This window comes from Phalacrocorax aristotelis, chromosome 17 (assembly GCF_949628215.1).
Source record: "Phalacrocorax aristotelis chromosome 17, bGulAri2.1, whole genome shotgun sequence".
Classification (NCBI taxonomy): Eukaryota; Metazoa; Chordata; class Aves; order Suliformes; family Phalacrocoracidae; genus Phalacrocorax; species Phalacrocorax aristotelis.
This window is the reverse complement of record NC_134292.1, coordinates 7,091,934-7,106,644: the sequence shown is the minus strand read 5'-3', so window position 1 is coordinate 7,106,644 and position 14,711 is coordinate 7,091,934. Positions and strand designations below refer to the sequence as shown.

The 14,711-nt window shown below is 41.4% G+C and overlaps 1 protein-coding gene across 18 annotated transcripts in view; it reads left to right on the top strand.

The window, feature by feature from the left end:
* The window catches only part of FNBP1 (formin binding protein 1), a 103,757-nt gene that overhangs the window by 48,778 nt on the left and 40,268 nt on the right, over window positions 1-14,711 (top strand). For all 18 annotated transcript variants that reach the window (XM_075112572.1, XM_075112561.1, XM_075112560.1 and 15 more), the window contains 2 exons: window positions 3,925-3,987; window positions 4,829-4,933. In XM_075112572.1, the coding sequence (XP_074968673.1) occupies window positions 3,925-3,987; window positions 4,829-4,933 (168 nt within the window). The remainder of the gene's footprint in view (window positions 1-3,924; window positions 3,988-4,828; window positions 4,934-14,711) is intronic.

Below are 14,711 nucleotides of genomic sequence, written 5' to 3'. Positions count from 1 at the left end.
GCGACAGCCTGGCTGCGTTGGGCTGTGACACACAGGAGAAAAGGACAGTCGTGGTTGTGTACCCAGTGTGGTTTGATTTTGGGCAATGCTGCTATGTTTTAAGCTACTTAGTAGGACTAATGCTTGGATAAAATATTTTTCAGGGAAATCTTAAAGTTGGCATGGTGATTGCTAGCCTAAGACTCCAAAATATAGATTAAAAGGTGATTTAGCGAGGTGGAGTGATGAACACTAATAAAAACAAAACTTTCGCTTTACTGTGTTTTAAATGATTCAAATGCTGTGGATATGGCTGAGAAGTCTGGAGGAAATCATGGCGTGTGAACAACCAACACTGCTGCTGCAAATGTCTTACTGGCACGCTTGAAGTGTGATTCATTAATTCGGTATCTCGCTCGTAATCTGAGTTTTTTAAATAGAAAGCTGGATTAGGGTGCATTAGTTTGGGCATTCATTTTGGGGGGGGGAGTGATCTATTGTATCAACTACTCTAAATTCATCACTGTGTGCTGCTGAAATGTGTGTGACTAATTAAGAATGGTAGTTTTCCATGTGATTTGCTAAATCGTTTGTCATGTTCCCATTTGCTGAATCATCAGGTATAGAACAACAAATTATTTCATTCGATTAAAAAAATTTTCTTTAAATTAGAACTTGTATCTTGAAGCCTTATCAAGGAAGAGTTGATCTTATTTTTGCTATTTTTTGGGGGGCGGAGGGGACACGACACAAAAGCTAAAAGGCATTTGCTGTTTAAGAAGATTGTAAAGTAAAGGAAATGAGTTTGCAGAAGTTGAAGATAGTACAGGGTTTGGGGAAACTGGAGGCTTCCTGTATGACTTTGAGCAGATCACTAAACCATACTGTCTTGATTTTCTTACCTATAAAATGGAGGCAGTGAAGAAATATAGAGACTTGGAATGTCCCGCTTAGTTGCTTTATGTAAAAATGAATTTTTGAAAGGCAAAAATCATCCTTTGAGGGCAAAAGATTTGCAAAAGCAAAAGTGCTCTCAATACATATTTCATCTGTTATCACATGTAGCTTTATCTCTCATAACAAGAGTATATATGGGGTAACACAACAAAAACCGGTTGTAAATATATTTAGAAAATGGTTGAACTAAAAAAGGAAATATTGTGTTGAAGTCTCCAAAATGTGATACACCTGTATTTATCAGACTGTCACTCAACATTGGTTCCTCAGTTTCACTATTTGGTCATCCTCAGTAATGCCCATTTCACATCTCAGTGCTCCACTTCTGTAAAAGAGCTTCTCAGAAAGCCCCAGGAAAATGTAGTAAAACCTGAACAAGATGCAGCCGTACTGCTCAGGCTTACTGCTTCTCTCTTATGTACTTCCAGCAGCTTATAGAGCTTACTTTACAGAGAAGGCAAATTTGGAAATAACAGGGATGGCTTGTGGAAAATTAAAATTACATTATTGATTAACTACAAAGTGGTTTAAAAATACAAGCTCAGGGTAGGCCTGTTATCTGATATGCTTTTGATTCTGAGTTCATCCTTCAGCCCCTATATACAACTGTGTTCTGTTAAATTAACCTGGCATGTTGTTTTCCTAAGGTTTATGGGTCATTGACAGTATTAGGTTTCATGCAGGCCAGCTGCTCCCAAATTAAGTCCCTTCCTAGACTCCAGCAAAGTTGGAGCCAGGGCAGAGGGGAGCACACAGACAAAGGCTGGTGGAGGCAGGAAATGCAGTATGAAGGCAGCCAAGTAATTTTACTTGCGGCCTCACTATTAAGATTTTCACAAATTCCATGCTCGTTAGGAAAATGTTGAAAAATGTAGTGTTAAATTACAATTGTTCCTTGGGACTTTTCTCCTAAACTCTAATTACAAAACCGAGCCTGAAATGAGGAGCGTTTCAGAGCCCCCTGGCAAGGAAGATGCAGTATCTGTCACGTGCAGAGTTGAAAGGAAATGGGGATCTACAAAAGGAACCGAAATCAGCTTGGAGCCTTTCCCCACCACCCCAGCAGTTTTACAGTTACGTCTGGGGTTTTTTTAATGTCATAAAGTGGTGACTGAGTTTTTGGAGAAGCCTAGCGTGGTAGGCAGGGGTCTGAACTGCACAAGTCCCATCAAGGCTCATGGCAAAAGGCATCTCTCCCGAGTTACAGTAGTGCAAGGCCATCAGCTGCGCTCCCTTCGACCCTTCGATGGCCGGCTGCTGCACGCTCTCCCTCCGCAGTAGGCAGGAGCAGACTCAAGAGCTGAGCACGGCACGTGCCCAGGATTGAAAGCATTACTGTCATGGTGCCTCTTTTCTCCGCTTTGAGAATTTTTGTGCAGAGATAAGCACTATCCAGAAAATTAAAGCTATAGAGTGCCCCTATGCCCAACTACAGGTGAGCATCCTTCCTTAAACGGCCGGTGTTTGGGACTACAGGTAATAGTATCCGGAACACTCAGGATAGTGTGGTGTTCTTTCTGTTCTTGCAGACGAGTTGCAGGCTGTTGTTATTTTTAAGGCAATACAAGTCTATTGGACGTGGCGTGACGGAGAATTGTAGTTTCAGGGCTTTTTACTGGTGTGTGTGGTGGGGCCAGAAAGGCAGCTAGGAAATGCCACTAGCCCGTTTACTCCAGAAACCTGCTTCTCTGACAGAAGGAAAATACCAGTTGCTTTAGTGGAAGATGCAGGAAACCATGTAGCTGCCAATTATAAAGTGCTTGCAGGCACATTTTTCTAACTTTGGCAGTTTGTGGCAGGCTACGGTTCCAAAGTTGGAGCTTTTCTGTCCTAACAGACTGTTGATATCATGTTGCTTAAGATATATCTAATGTCTATTATGCCCGGTCCTGAGAATGCATGAATTCTAGTGAGTAGCAGTGGGATTATCTGGCAATATGAAACCTTTATTTTTCAAGTTTACCACATGAAACCGTATCTGTATTTGAGTAAACTCATCCTAATTGCCAGTAAATAATACAGCAGAAAGGCATTTCTCTCATCTCTCCCATATTTGTATTTTGCTGTATTACTTATTTTACAAGGTGTTTTGTAAGGGGAGTAACCTCTTCTAGCAGTCAGCTGGGGGCTGTGCTAACATTCCTATTTAGAGCTGAGTCATTGACTTATGCAGTCATCTTGAATAAATTGCTTATCCTGAGGAAAAGTGAGGCATATGGAAGATAGAGGGGGTAACATCTAAAGGATATTAGATTCTCTGAAGAAGAGCATTGTGTAAGGATTGAGAAGGGTTGTTTAAACCAACGGCAATTAAGAGCCTTGCTCCAAAAAGTATGTCACGAAGTTCCTTGTCATTGAGAATTTGGCTGACATCGCATATTTAAAACTTCTGTGGCACCTTAGTGTGTGCACACACTCACGCACCCATTGTCTGGGAGAGGAGGGTTTCTGGAGGAACCCAAAGAATTGAGTACCTCTCAAGAGAAATGAACAGCTGGCCTCCCACACGCAGCCAATAACTAGGAAGAAGAGGGTTTTATGCTGAGCCTGAATGAAAATCAGGACAAACATCAGTTGTTAGAATGTGCCAATCAAGGGCATCTTGGTAAATTGCATGTAGAGAGAAATTCTAATTTAGAGCTAGTGTTCAGTCAGTAACCAAAGAAATACTCTTCACATAAAAGTGCTTCAGATTTCGTGGTATGGAAAACCAATAATTATGAGATACAGCGAACAATACAAGGTAGAATTGCTAAAGGGATTAATTAGCCTTAGTCTAACTAACCACTATAATTGATGCAAATATACATCTGCAGCCTGCTGAGACATTAGATAGTCATCATACACCTGCTCAATTTAGCAGTGTTGCAGAACACAGCTGTCAGAATAATTTCTGGGTTTTTTTTCTGGAACTCCTTGACCATAATTGATTGTTTCTTCTTTTGTTGTTCAAAATGTTTTATTTTTCTCCTTTCTTTTTCTAAACAGCACTTTCATGATGGCAGAAAGGCACAACAACATCTTGAAACTTGCTGGAAACAACTTGAAGCAGTAAGTGGAAACTTCCTCAGATGTGACATTTAAGTCATTTTTATAATGTTTTCATAGACATGATTCCAAAAATTATATTTGTAAAAAGAAAGGGGTATGGATAAAAGCTATAAACATTGGATTTCTAAAACTCCGCTGCATTAAATACGCTGGTAGACACATGAAAAAGTCTGTTTTAATAGTACATTTGGCTTTCTGTGGGATCTGTGTCTATCATGAGTAGCATTTCATTTGATATGACTTGAAAAGTGTGCCACGTGTCGCTGGAAACGTGGAGCCCCTAAGGGCCCTGTTCAGATATTCCACTGTAAGCCGAATAGCTTCATACTGCGTGAAGAAGTTGAACGGGGCCATCTCTTGAGTAAGGTGCTGTTTTGCAAAAGTATATACGTTAGAATTGTTGTTCATGTGATGAATGAAAAATGAGACAGTAAATAGCGGAGAGGATGAAGAAAGGGGACATCAGTAACCAAAAGTCCTACCTGCAAATGTATGAATTCTAGTAACTCCCTTGTTGCGCATTATAAAAATGAGGGAGTTAAGTGTTGGAAGGGAGTGATTCGGCCTACAGGAACAGAAGAGAGGCTAACAGGAAAAAAAAATTGAAATACTAGTGATCTTGGTAGAATCAAGCAGCCTGAAGAATGGAACAAAAAAATGTCTTTCTGGTAACTTGGTTCTTTGAAGTTCTTTAATATGGTAATTATTCCAGTGTAAACAAGTGAGTCCTAAACTGATCTGCTGTAACAACTGTCAGATTTTAGGGGCATGTACTGATTTGAGGTAGATTTTGATATCATGTTTATTTCCCATTAATGAAGGCTTCTATTTTTCTTTCCAGAGTAAAAGGCGGTTTGAACGTGATTGCAAAGAAGCTGATCGAGCACAGCAGTATTTTGAGAAAATGGATGCTGACATCAATGTTACAAAAGCAGATGTTGAAAAGGTAAGCCAGAGGTTGGAGAGCCTGTTTGTAAACATGAATGTGATAGGTTTAGTTCCTCAATCCTTTGGATAGGATAAACCCTCTGAGACTTAATGGCTTGCTTAAGTCAGTCTGTAGGCTAATTAAAATAGGGAGATTTCTGCACAGACCTATTTTTGCATAAAAATTCTAAACAGATACAGTCAGTTTTCTTCAGTAAGGTGATATCTGAGTTTAGCATAGCTGACGTAGCTCTAAATGAGCTTATGCAAAATCAGTTTAACACCCCACATTCTGTGGCAGTCAAGCTTGCGAGGGCTCCCTGAGGGGTGCCTGCAGCTAGCACACATTGTTGGTCACTCTGTGATCCAGGTAGAGCTAAACTTCCTGCCCTTTGAGCAACACTTTGCAGGTGTCCCAATGTCATTGGTCACAATGAAGTATTACTAAGATTGTTGTTCATGGTCCTAGGTTTACGGCAAGACAGCTTTTAATGTAATGCAGAATCCCGGAATCCATGCTTGTCTCAGATGGCACATAGCTTTTATTTTTATTTCTCAGTTGCAGTCTGGTTGCAGGGTCATTTGTGTCTTTTATGCATTGATCCCCATTCAGATAAACTTTTGAACTGAGCCTTAATTTTAAATATACATTTCTGTTTCTGCATATCCATCTTAAAATATTTTCTCTTTAGTTTGATTTAGAATTGGATGTGCAGAAGGATGCTTAAAGTTTTAAATGTCCAAGTCCAGTAACATACCTGTAACTTAAGGAAGGAATAGAGAGGGAGAAAGCATGTTTAAATTGCTTCTCTTTTTGGTGTCATGCATCTGCTCAGAAGATGCAGTAATGTAGATCAGAAACACTGTATTACAATGTCTTCCCCGAGTTTGATTCATATAGGGAGAAAATAGCCAGAACATTTGAAAAGGTTTGTTTCTTTAAATAAAAGGGCAACAAAAAAAGCAATGGGGGGAAAAAAGCTGAAGTTTAAAATATACCAAACATTTTGTTGCAGGGACAGGAAAGGAAACTGAATTATAGGTAAGGGCTCTTTTCTAGTCCAAGATAGCCCTTGTAAAACATAGCTTTTGCTCCTCAAGAGGTCTGCTTCATTCTATTCTCAGTTAATTCGATCCTGGGAGACTATCAAATACAAATTTTTCTTTACATCTGTGGGATCTTAAGATGTTTCTGGTATGCTGAGCATCACGGCGGTTGCGTAGCAGATAGCATCAAGGATGCTATTAGAAATGAGGACAGTAAATGAAAAAGAAGCTGAGAAAATTTCCCCAAAGTGCTATTGCATATCAAAGGAAGAAAATACCTCTGTGGTCTTGTAATTTGCTTGGCTATTAGTTGTAAATTCACCATGCAGATTTGATCCTTTGTTGCCTTCTGGATTTGCCAGGGCACTTTACAGATGAATGCACGTATGGGGTTGTTAAAGATGTAACACCACATGTGGATTTTTTCTGACAGAGGAGGATCATCTCTGCTTTATCTGTATCAAGTGATATGAGAATACATTTTTTTCATAGATAAAATTAGGACTTGCCCTAGATTTTTTTCAAAGCTGAGGCCATGTCAAAGGGATACAGAGACATGACATTTGAAATAGAGGGCTGAAACTCCTTACTCCTACAGCCCTTCCAAGGCTGGCCTTTTCTGATCAGAGTGAAAGGCTATGTATTGGTGGTGTATCAATCTCGTAGCATTAGGGTAAATTCTGGGAAGCAATTCCTACCCCGGTGCTCTTTCCCTGTATAGTGAAGCAGAGGGCCTTCCCCTCTAAATTCCTCTAGCTTTTTATTGTATGCATTTGTAAATAATTTATTGCAAAATGAGTCTCAGTGGTATCTTGAAAGAAAAAAAAATCCTTTGCAGTTATGCGTGTTGGCTAATCTCAGGAGATGGGATTGGTTGACTTTCCAGTCAGTCAGCGGGGTAGATGGAGAAGGAAAAGGTTATCAAAACGAGTGGAATGTGAAATAATATTACTGAACAGAGAGAACAGTGTTTTCCAAGTGCATGTGTTAAACTGGGTTCATCCATGTCAGGCTGTGAATAATGCCCTTTCTTCGCTTCCCTCTGCCCGTGTGACTGGGACCTCTCTTACATAACTCCCAAGTGCAAAATAAGATATTGTTTCACCAAGCGCTGCTGTTGGGGGCAGCTCTCGCCGACTCGCTCCAGGGAGATGCAGAAACTGCCCAACTTCAAATGAAGCAATATGATGACTTTTACCTCCTCCTCCTATTGCAGCGGTTCTGATTTGTCTTGCCCCTTATGGCTTGGCTGCTGCACTCCTACTCCCAAAAGCTCCCAGAAATCTGTCTGGCCAGGAAAGCAGACAACTTGGCTGTGTTCAGAGCCAATGCTATTCACTTTGGCGGAACAAGGTGCTCTTCAAGCAACGGGATCGGTTGCCCTCATTTCTTCGGCTTGAGATTGACACCTTGGCTACTTTAGCTTGTACCTGCAAATATGAGCAGACACTAGAGCTATATTTTGCATCATGCGTTGTAGGGTAATGGAATTAAAGTTCTGCAGTGATCACAATGACACATGCAATCAAAAGAATATATAGCTGCAGTTCTTTAATGCACTTAATGCTAAGCTGTATGAGGCTCTGAAATGCTCGCATCTCTCAATCTTTTAGTCATTGTAGCCTTTGAAAACTGCAGCTGGAAACTCTGTGACAGAGCTGCTAGCTACCAGCACTTAACCATGGCCTTCCTTAAGGGATAACTCTTGGTATTACAGTTTGCTGGGATTAAGTAACCAGAATAGTGGTAGAGAAGCAAATTAAGAGGTTTTCCTCCTTGTTTCTCCAGGACTGTTTCATGAAGAGCCTCAGGTGTGTCCTTAGAGGCAGGGCTGGATGTGCAGTATGGGTATCTTGCACCTAGGTCCAAAGTCCTTCTATAGGCCCAGCTCAGGTTCCATATGCAGAGGGCACATGCCTTCTGAGCACTTCTGTGGCCAGTATGGGCTCAATCATCTTTGCAGCTGGCCAGTCTGGCAGTTGATCTCAGAGAGAGCAGGGTGTTTAGCTTTGTTTCCTCCCATCTCCTTTTTTGGTGGTAGAAACATGGAGCAAAAGTCTGTGTTCAGTCTCTGCAATGGGCATGGTCTTTACACAGGATTCAAAGGAGAGTGGATTAGGGCCCCTGAGCTCCCTGCTTGCATTTGCAGCGAGCCTCTAAATTACCAGCAGCTGACATTTGCAGAGAGATGCTGAAGTGTCAACATGAAGTGTAGTTTGACACAGAGGTTTTCTCAGGTCAGTTTAGCAAAGTCAGGGTGGGAAGTTTACTGCGTTGCAGAAAGCTGTACTGTGAAAATATCCTTATAAACAAAGTAAATGGTGCAACATGCTGATGCTCATACCGGGAAGCCTACAAGGTATCGCTGTAAGCTTTTGCTTCATTTGGATCACAGTTGGATGTGTGCTTTAAAGCAGTTCTCTTTCAAAAACCACAGTGGAGCTGCTTCAGTTTTTTGACCATTTGGGGAAATAGTCTCTGTCACCAGTGCAGAGCTGGTGTACATATAAGGAAGCACTCTATTGTTTGTTCCTTCTCTTTAGAGCTGCAGTCACTAAAAAGCTGACATCTTTATGGGATAATGTGGTACCCAGTGGTGCCTTTGCAGACTTCTTGCAATAAAAACAAAAAAATTGGCTGGCTTTTCTAAAGGTTTATTTTCAAAGTAGACTTTTCAGAATCTGTTTTTGAAGAGGAAGTGGCTGAGGCCAACCATGGGAAGGGGGGAACGCTTCACCTCTTGATTTGCACAGCAGTTGACAGGGAAGGACAGTGGTTTGAGGTACTCGGTGTCGGGCAGGATCTGTCCCTTTGCTGAAGAGTAGCACAGTGGTATGTTGGCGTCCTAGGTAATAATTTTGCCAGAAAACAAGTTCGGCTTGGAGCAGTAAAAAAAATGAGCTGTGTGTGAGTTCCCAGAACTGCTGTCCTGAAGCAGGGGCTCATCACCTTATTCTGATTTTTATTCCTATTATATTAGGAGGGTTCAACCTTGAGTGGTTTTGAGGTTAATGTAAATGTGTTGCGGATTTAGACAGTAGTTTAGTAGTAGTAAATTTAGAAGACATAAAATGCAAATTTGACCGTAACTCTGGTAAGTCAAGAAGTTTCTGACACAGCTGAAAACATGGAGTGGGTATTTTGTTTTGCTGCTAGTTTTGGACTGGCTCATCTTTAGTAAGTCTTCAACCTGCACTCAGAAAGGATGAGCTTGTATAAAGATTTTATTTGTATCCTGTGACATTCAGACATCTTTTTGGGGCAGTGGGGTTTTCCTACTGAATTTGCTTTCTTACATGCTTTTGGCTGCTTGAGCTTATTGCAAGTCACTTCTCAGACTGTAATAAAAATTACTCCAAAATTATCCAAACTTGTATCCAAAATTATTATTACAGAATTATCATTCTATTCCTTCCTTTCTTCTCTACCCAGTCCTATGTCATATCTGAAAACAACATAAATGAAAAAGTTGATGGTCCTATTCCTGTGCTGACTCTGGCACAGCAGTCTTAGATGTACCGGCCTTTTTTTGTGTGGGTTTTTTTTTTTTTTTTTGAAATGGAGAAACTGAGGGAAGTAGAAGTAATCTCAAGTTTATTGAAATCTCCAGGAGCTTTCCCCAGTGCTCTGTGGCTTTCAGATCAGGTTATGTCCACTGTATCAGAGATTTTTGGAGTCCCAGAGTAGCGTAAAGGCATAAAACCTTATAATACAATATCACCATAACATTAATTTTCTAGTCTGTAAATATAACTACAGAGAGATACTGATGTTTCATGCTTGACGTTTCATTTTATCTTCTCTTTCCTTATGCCACGTTCCCTGGGCACTCACCATCAATTTCAATGCGGTGTAAAGAGTCTGTATCTCCCTCTGTCCCCACAGAAGACATGTCCATTTGCATTGCCTTGCGTAGTCACGAGCTGAATCACTGGCAAACTCCTACTGAACATAGATGTAGAAATACTGCCACTTAGAAGGATTCTTGCAATGAGCTGATCTTCCTGCCTGTGCAAACGCAGTTTTGCTGTCAAGTGGTAAACTGCTTTTCCAGCCTGTAGGCTGCTGCGCTGCGGGACGCAAATCTCTTAATTAAGAATGTACGCATCCTTACAATGCAGGGTGCACTAAGCTATTTTCACTTGGGCTCTGGAGAAATCTGTGATCTGTGTTTCAGCACTATCCTGCTTACACCATTTACAGCATGCTTTGTTGGAGCAGCAGTCAGGTCACAGCAGAGCCGGATGCAGTGTGCATCGCTGAAACCCCACAGCCAAACCATAGAGGAGCATCTCCAGCTCAGTGCTCTGTTGTTGCATCGTGCATCGCTGAGGTTTTAGTCATTTCAGACTGTCAGCAGTAAACTCTGCAGCATAACCCGAGATTGCGGGTGCCCGCCTTCTGCAGACCATAACTACTTAATGGGCCTAAATTTTTAGGAGGTGCTGAGTCATCTGCCCTGTGACCATGGGGCTTGTTGCACGTCCTTCTCCTGCCCACCTCGAGGCACCTGCTGGTATAATGAACTTCTCAGCATTTTGGAAAATGTAGTGCCGTGCAAAGGTAATGTTAGAAGGTGAACGAGTTCTATGGTGTTTGTGACATTAATACGGCAAATACTTATTGCAGTGAATAGTTCCAGAGGCTTTGCTTTTCTTATACTCTGCTGTGAATTCACAAAGGCGCAGCAGCAGTGTCAGTGAAATACGCAGGCAAGGTGCGTAGGGCTCAGTCCTGAGCATAGTGCAAGAGGGCAAGAGTGCAAGAGTTAGATATGCGTAAGACCTGCCCATGTTGTCTGCGGGGTGGTGAGTTTTACATGCTTTGATTACGCAGTTGCTCTTCGTTTGCTCCACAGATGGAGCTGGCCAGACCCTTGTGTATCATTGCTTGTGATGTGCGTCAAATTTCCCATCAATACAAGTGCACTCTTCTCTTGGTAACATGACTTAAGGCCGTTAGATTCACACTAACGTTATTTCTCTGGGTTATACAGACCCCAGTCTCCTTCCTGAACTGCTTCCTTCCTAACGGATGATGTAGTGTGTGAACGTAGAGAGTCCCTCAGGACGGTCGTTTGCATTTCTGGAAGAGTAAGCCTTGTTTGCAACCTGCCATCTGTGACACTGTATATAGCAGCTGTTTCCCTTTTGGAATCATGACTAATTTAGGAGTTTTGATTTCTAGTCAATAATGAGTTAATGACTGCAGCAGGAGTGGCTGGAAAACTTAATACATATCCGTATGTATCCCATGTGTACACTGTGTTTGGTGTTAAGAGATCAATGAACAGAAGCACCAGTCAGTTTTAGGCTAAGATAAGGAAATCCGCCTGAACTTATATTTCCTCTTTGCAGAGCATGACTGCAGAGGAGTTCTGCTTGGCAATATGGCTGTTTGTAACTCCTTTGCTAAAGGAGCAAACAAGTTAGGGAGGGAAGGGGAATGTGAAGGGGAGGCTTAAGAGCAACTTCTCAATTAAGGATCGACTGCAGTTTGAATCACAAGTGTAATATAGCCAGCTTTCTTTGCTAATGCAAAGCAATTAGTTTATGCTACACAGTTGGAAAGCTTGTTCGTAGTCGTTCTTATACTGTCAAAATATTAGAGCCTATATCTTCACCTGCTTAAGAACTAAGGGAAAATAAAGCAGAAGATCTCAGAATTTAGCTTGTCATTTGTAAGATTTTCAGTTTAGGTGGGTGTATTGTACCCATAGAGTTGGGTTTTAAGGCTAGCAAATTCATACTGGTAACTTTCTTCAACCCTCACTATCCGTTCTGCATTGGCTGTGTTTGAATTCTTTGCTGGAGAGAAATGACTTCAACTGTGCCCAGTATTCAAAGTATGAGCTTAGCAATCTATTATACAGTCCTGAAATAATTTCCATTATTTATATTCAATACTTCTATTTATAAACTGCAGAATTTAATTGCTTGTGTTAGTACAACTAAACAGATCTCCAGAAATCATTTAAACATTTAAACATTGTTGGTCACGGCTCCGAATAACTCTTTTCTTTTTACCTCCTCCCTCGAGCCCACACAGCCTTCCATGCACTGCAAACACCTCATTCTTTTGTAATAAACTTCTGTTAGGTATCCTCATGGAACTGCGTTTCTCCGAGCTGTGTGGCAAGCTACTGGATTTTAGCAGGGATTTGAGGTTGGTCACCCAGAGAGTTTGAATATTTAGTATTCAGGACATGAGAATGGTAGTGCAAGGAGGCAAAGTTTTGGATTCAAGGCACAGTTCTTTCACTAGGGCCTTGGAGCCGTGCGCTGAGAGACACTTCTCTGGTGCGTGTCACGGTGGTGCTTGCCGCTGTTCTTAATTTTTATGTAATGGTCCTTCTCTTACACAATGTTTAGGCTGCTCAGAACACTTTTCAGACTGAATTGAGGCAATTGATTGGATGTGTTAGAAAAGAAAGAGCGATACACTTGCTTTATAGCTGGGAAATGAAGTGCAAGGGAGTCTGTGGCAGAACTGAAGTCTAAAGCCAGGCAACCGAAGTCTTGGGCTCATTCACTTAAGTAAAATTTCAAAGCAACCTCTAGCTGTTGGACCCCATTAATCAGCAAGCAACCATGCCTTTAGTCATGCTGCAGGACTGGACATGCATATAGGACTGACACAGTTAGGTGATGAGTCCTTGTTGCAATATGATTTTTTTTTTCAGCAGCACAGATGGAACCAGAGCAATTCAAGAGCTGTGCTAGAGCCTTGTGCGGTGTGCTTACTGTGTTACTGAGCCAGCTCCATTAATTTACCCTGTCTGTCTTGTTAGAGCTTCAGTGGTGTTTTGTTGCTTTGGTATATCTCTTGTTAGTGTGCAGTTCTGTAGCCTGGCAGAATTATGTGCAATGCGACTGTACTAGACAACAATTCCTGAGATCTGGTGATGAAGATTTTCCATCCCCTGTCAGCGGTTTGCTTATTTGTATGTTTTAGTCAGCCAAAGGATTTCAGGGATCCACAGATTCTCAGATTTCTTTCCCCATTTCTTCTAATGTTAAAAGTAAGGATTTTTATTTTTTCTTTCCCCCCTTGCCCCCGTGTAATTTTGTACCCCCCATTCTACCATCTTGCTTTCAGGAAAGGAAATTTCAAAACCTTTTTCTGCTTGCCAGTTCAGAGAAACCAAACTGGTTATTGTAAAATAGTAAACAATGGAGCTTGATTTGGAGGCAGTGTAAATGAAAGCCTGAAATCCTGGCCCTGTTTTGAAGTCCATGGCAGAATTCCCACTGTTATTAATGATTCTGCAAATGCTGCCAGTGTTGCTGCTACCAAGAGGCGCCCCACGGCTGTTGGTGATGGTGCCCACTTGTAACAGAGAGCGGCTATGTGAGGTTGTCTGTGGAGGGAGGACCAGAGCCTGCAGCTGAAAAATCTGTGAGCAATTGAAAGCATTCCTGAAATTGGTGAAGTGTTTCTGAGTCTGCCTTTATCATTAAGTTATTTTGAAGGGATTGGGCAGTTGGGGGGGGGAGCAGTTGAGGGTGTTTGCGTTTTAGTCTAATGTTGGATTTACCAAAGACGGATCTATTTTGGCAGGCAGTGGCCTGGCAGTGATGCATCTCACATGCTGTCTGGGTTTAAAAAAACAAGAGGGGGGAATGGGAGAAAAGAAAGAAGAAAGAAAACTACACCAAAGTTTTGACTGGAAACTCTGCCATTCTGGACAAGAGCGACTGCTGAGAAGTTGAACTGTTCCACTTAGTGTGTATCAGCTGAATAGCAGCCAAAGCTTTTTTCCCTGCCCTTTTCAGTTATTCATATCACTCCCACCATAACAGCCTTGAGGAGCTGCATTTTTTGTCTGTGTAAACCCAGAAGACAGTGTGTCTATTGACCCTCTTGCTGTTTCTGGAATGTGTCTTAGAAAATTGTTCTCGGCAAAATATCCTTCATTCTTTTCTGTATTGGACACTGAAATGGCAGCAAGTGTACTTGTTTTTAAAAAATTTCTCCTACGCTTAATCACCTGTTGCCTTTCATATCAGACCGGATTTTGGGGAGAAGGTATATGCAAATAACACTGTACCAAGGATTCATGTTTTGAACTCTCTAGGAGGCAGCATGTAACACATAGCAGCTTGCTAACACTTTCTCACACCTTCAGGATTGACAGTGCCCATCATAAAGATGTTCATATCCCCTTTCTCTGTTAGCTTTTCCTTTTCTGACCGCTGGTCAAAGGCATACATTACTAGGATTGACATCAGATCAGTATATAAAGCTTTACTGCATGTTTGCAAGGCCTATAGAGAACTTTCCCTAATTCTTTTTTGTCATTCTGATATGCAGTGATTACTTGAGTTGCATCATATTGCTAAACTGCAGGATTTTTCAAGCAGGAGGTGAGTAGGTTCAGATTAAACATATCTCCCTAATGTGGGTTACTTCAGAATAAAAGGGCTGCAGGGTCAACTTTCTTCTAACTTATTATTTTAAAGGTGAAAGAAATGCTCCTGTAGGAACTTCGGTCATGAAAGATTTTAGAGCATCAGTGTCCCACCCTGGTAGCCATCACTTAGCTCGAGCCTGCCATCTCTGAATTGCTATTGGAGTCATTTAAACATCTGGAACTAACTTGATGCTGTTCGAAAGTCCATTTTTTGCAACTCGGTGGTTAGGTAGACAATCTGCAGGAAATATGGTCAGAATAATCTTGAAAGAATAATGCTATGGTTCTTTTCCTGCTACCTTGTAGAAGAGATAAAAGCTGTAGTGTGTGTTGCCCG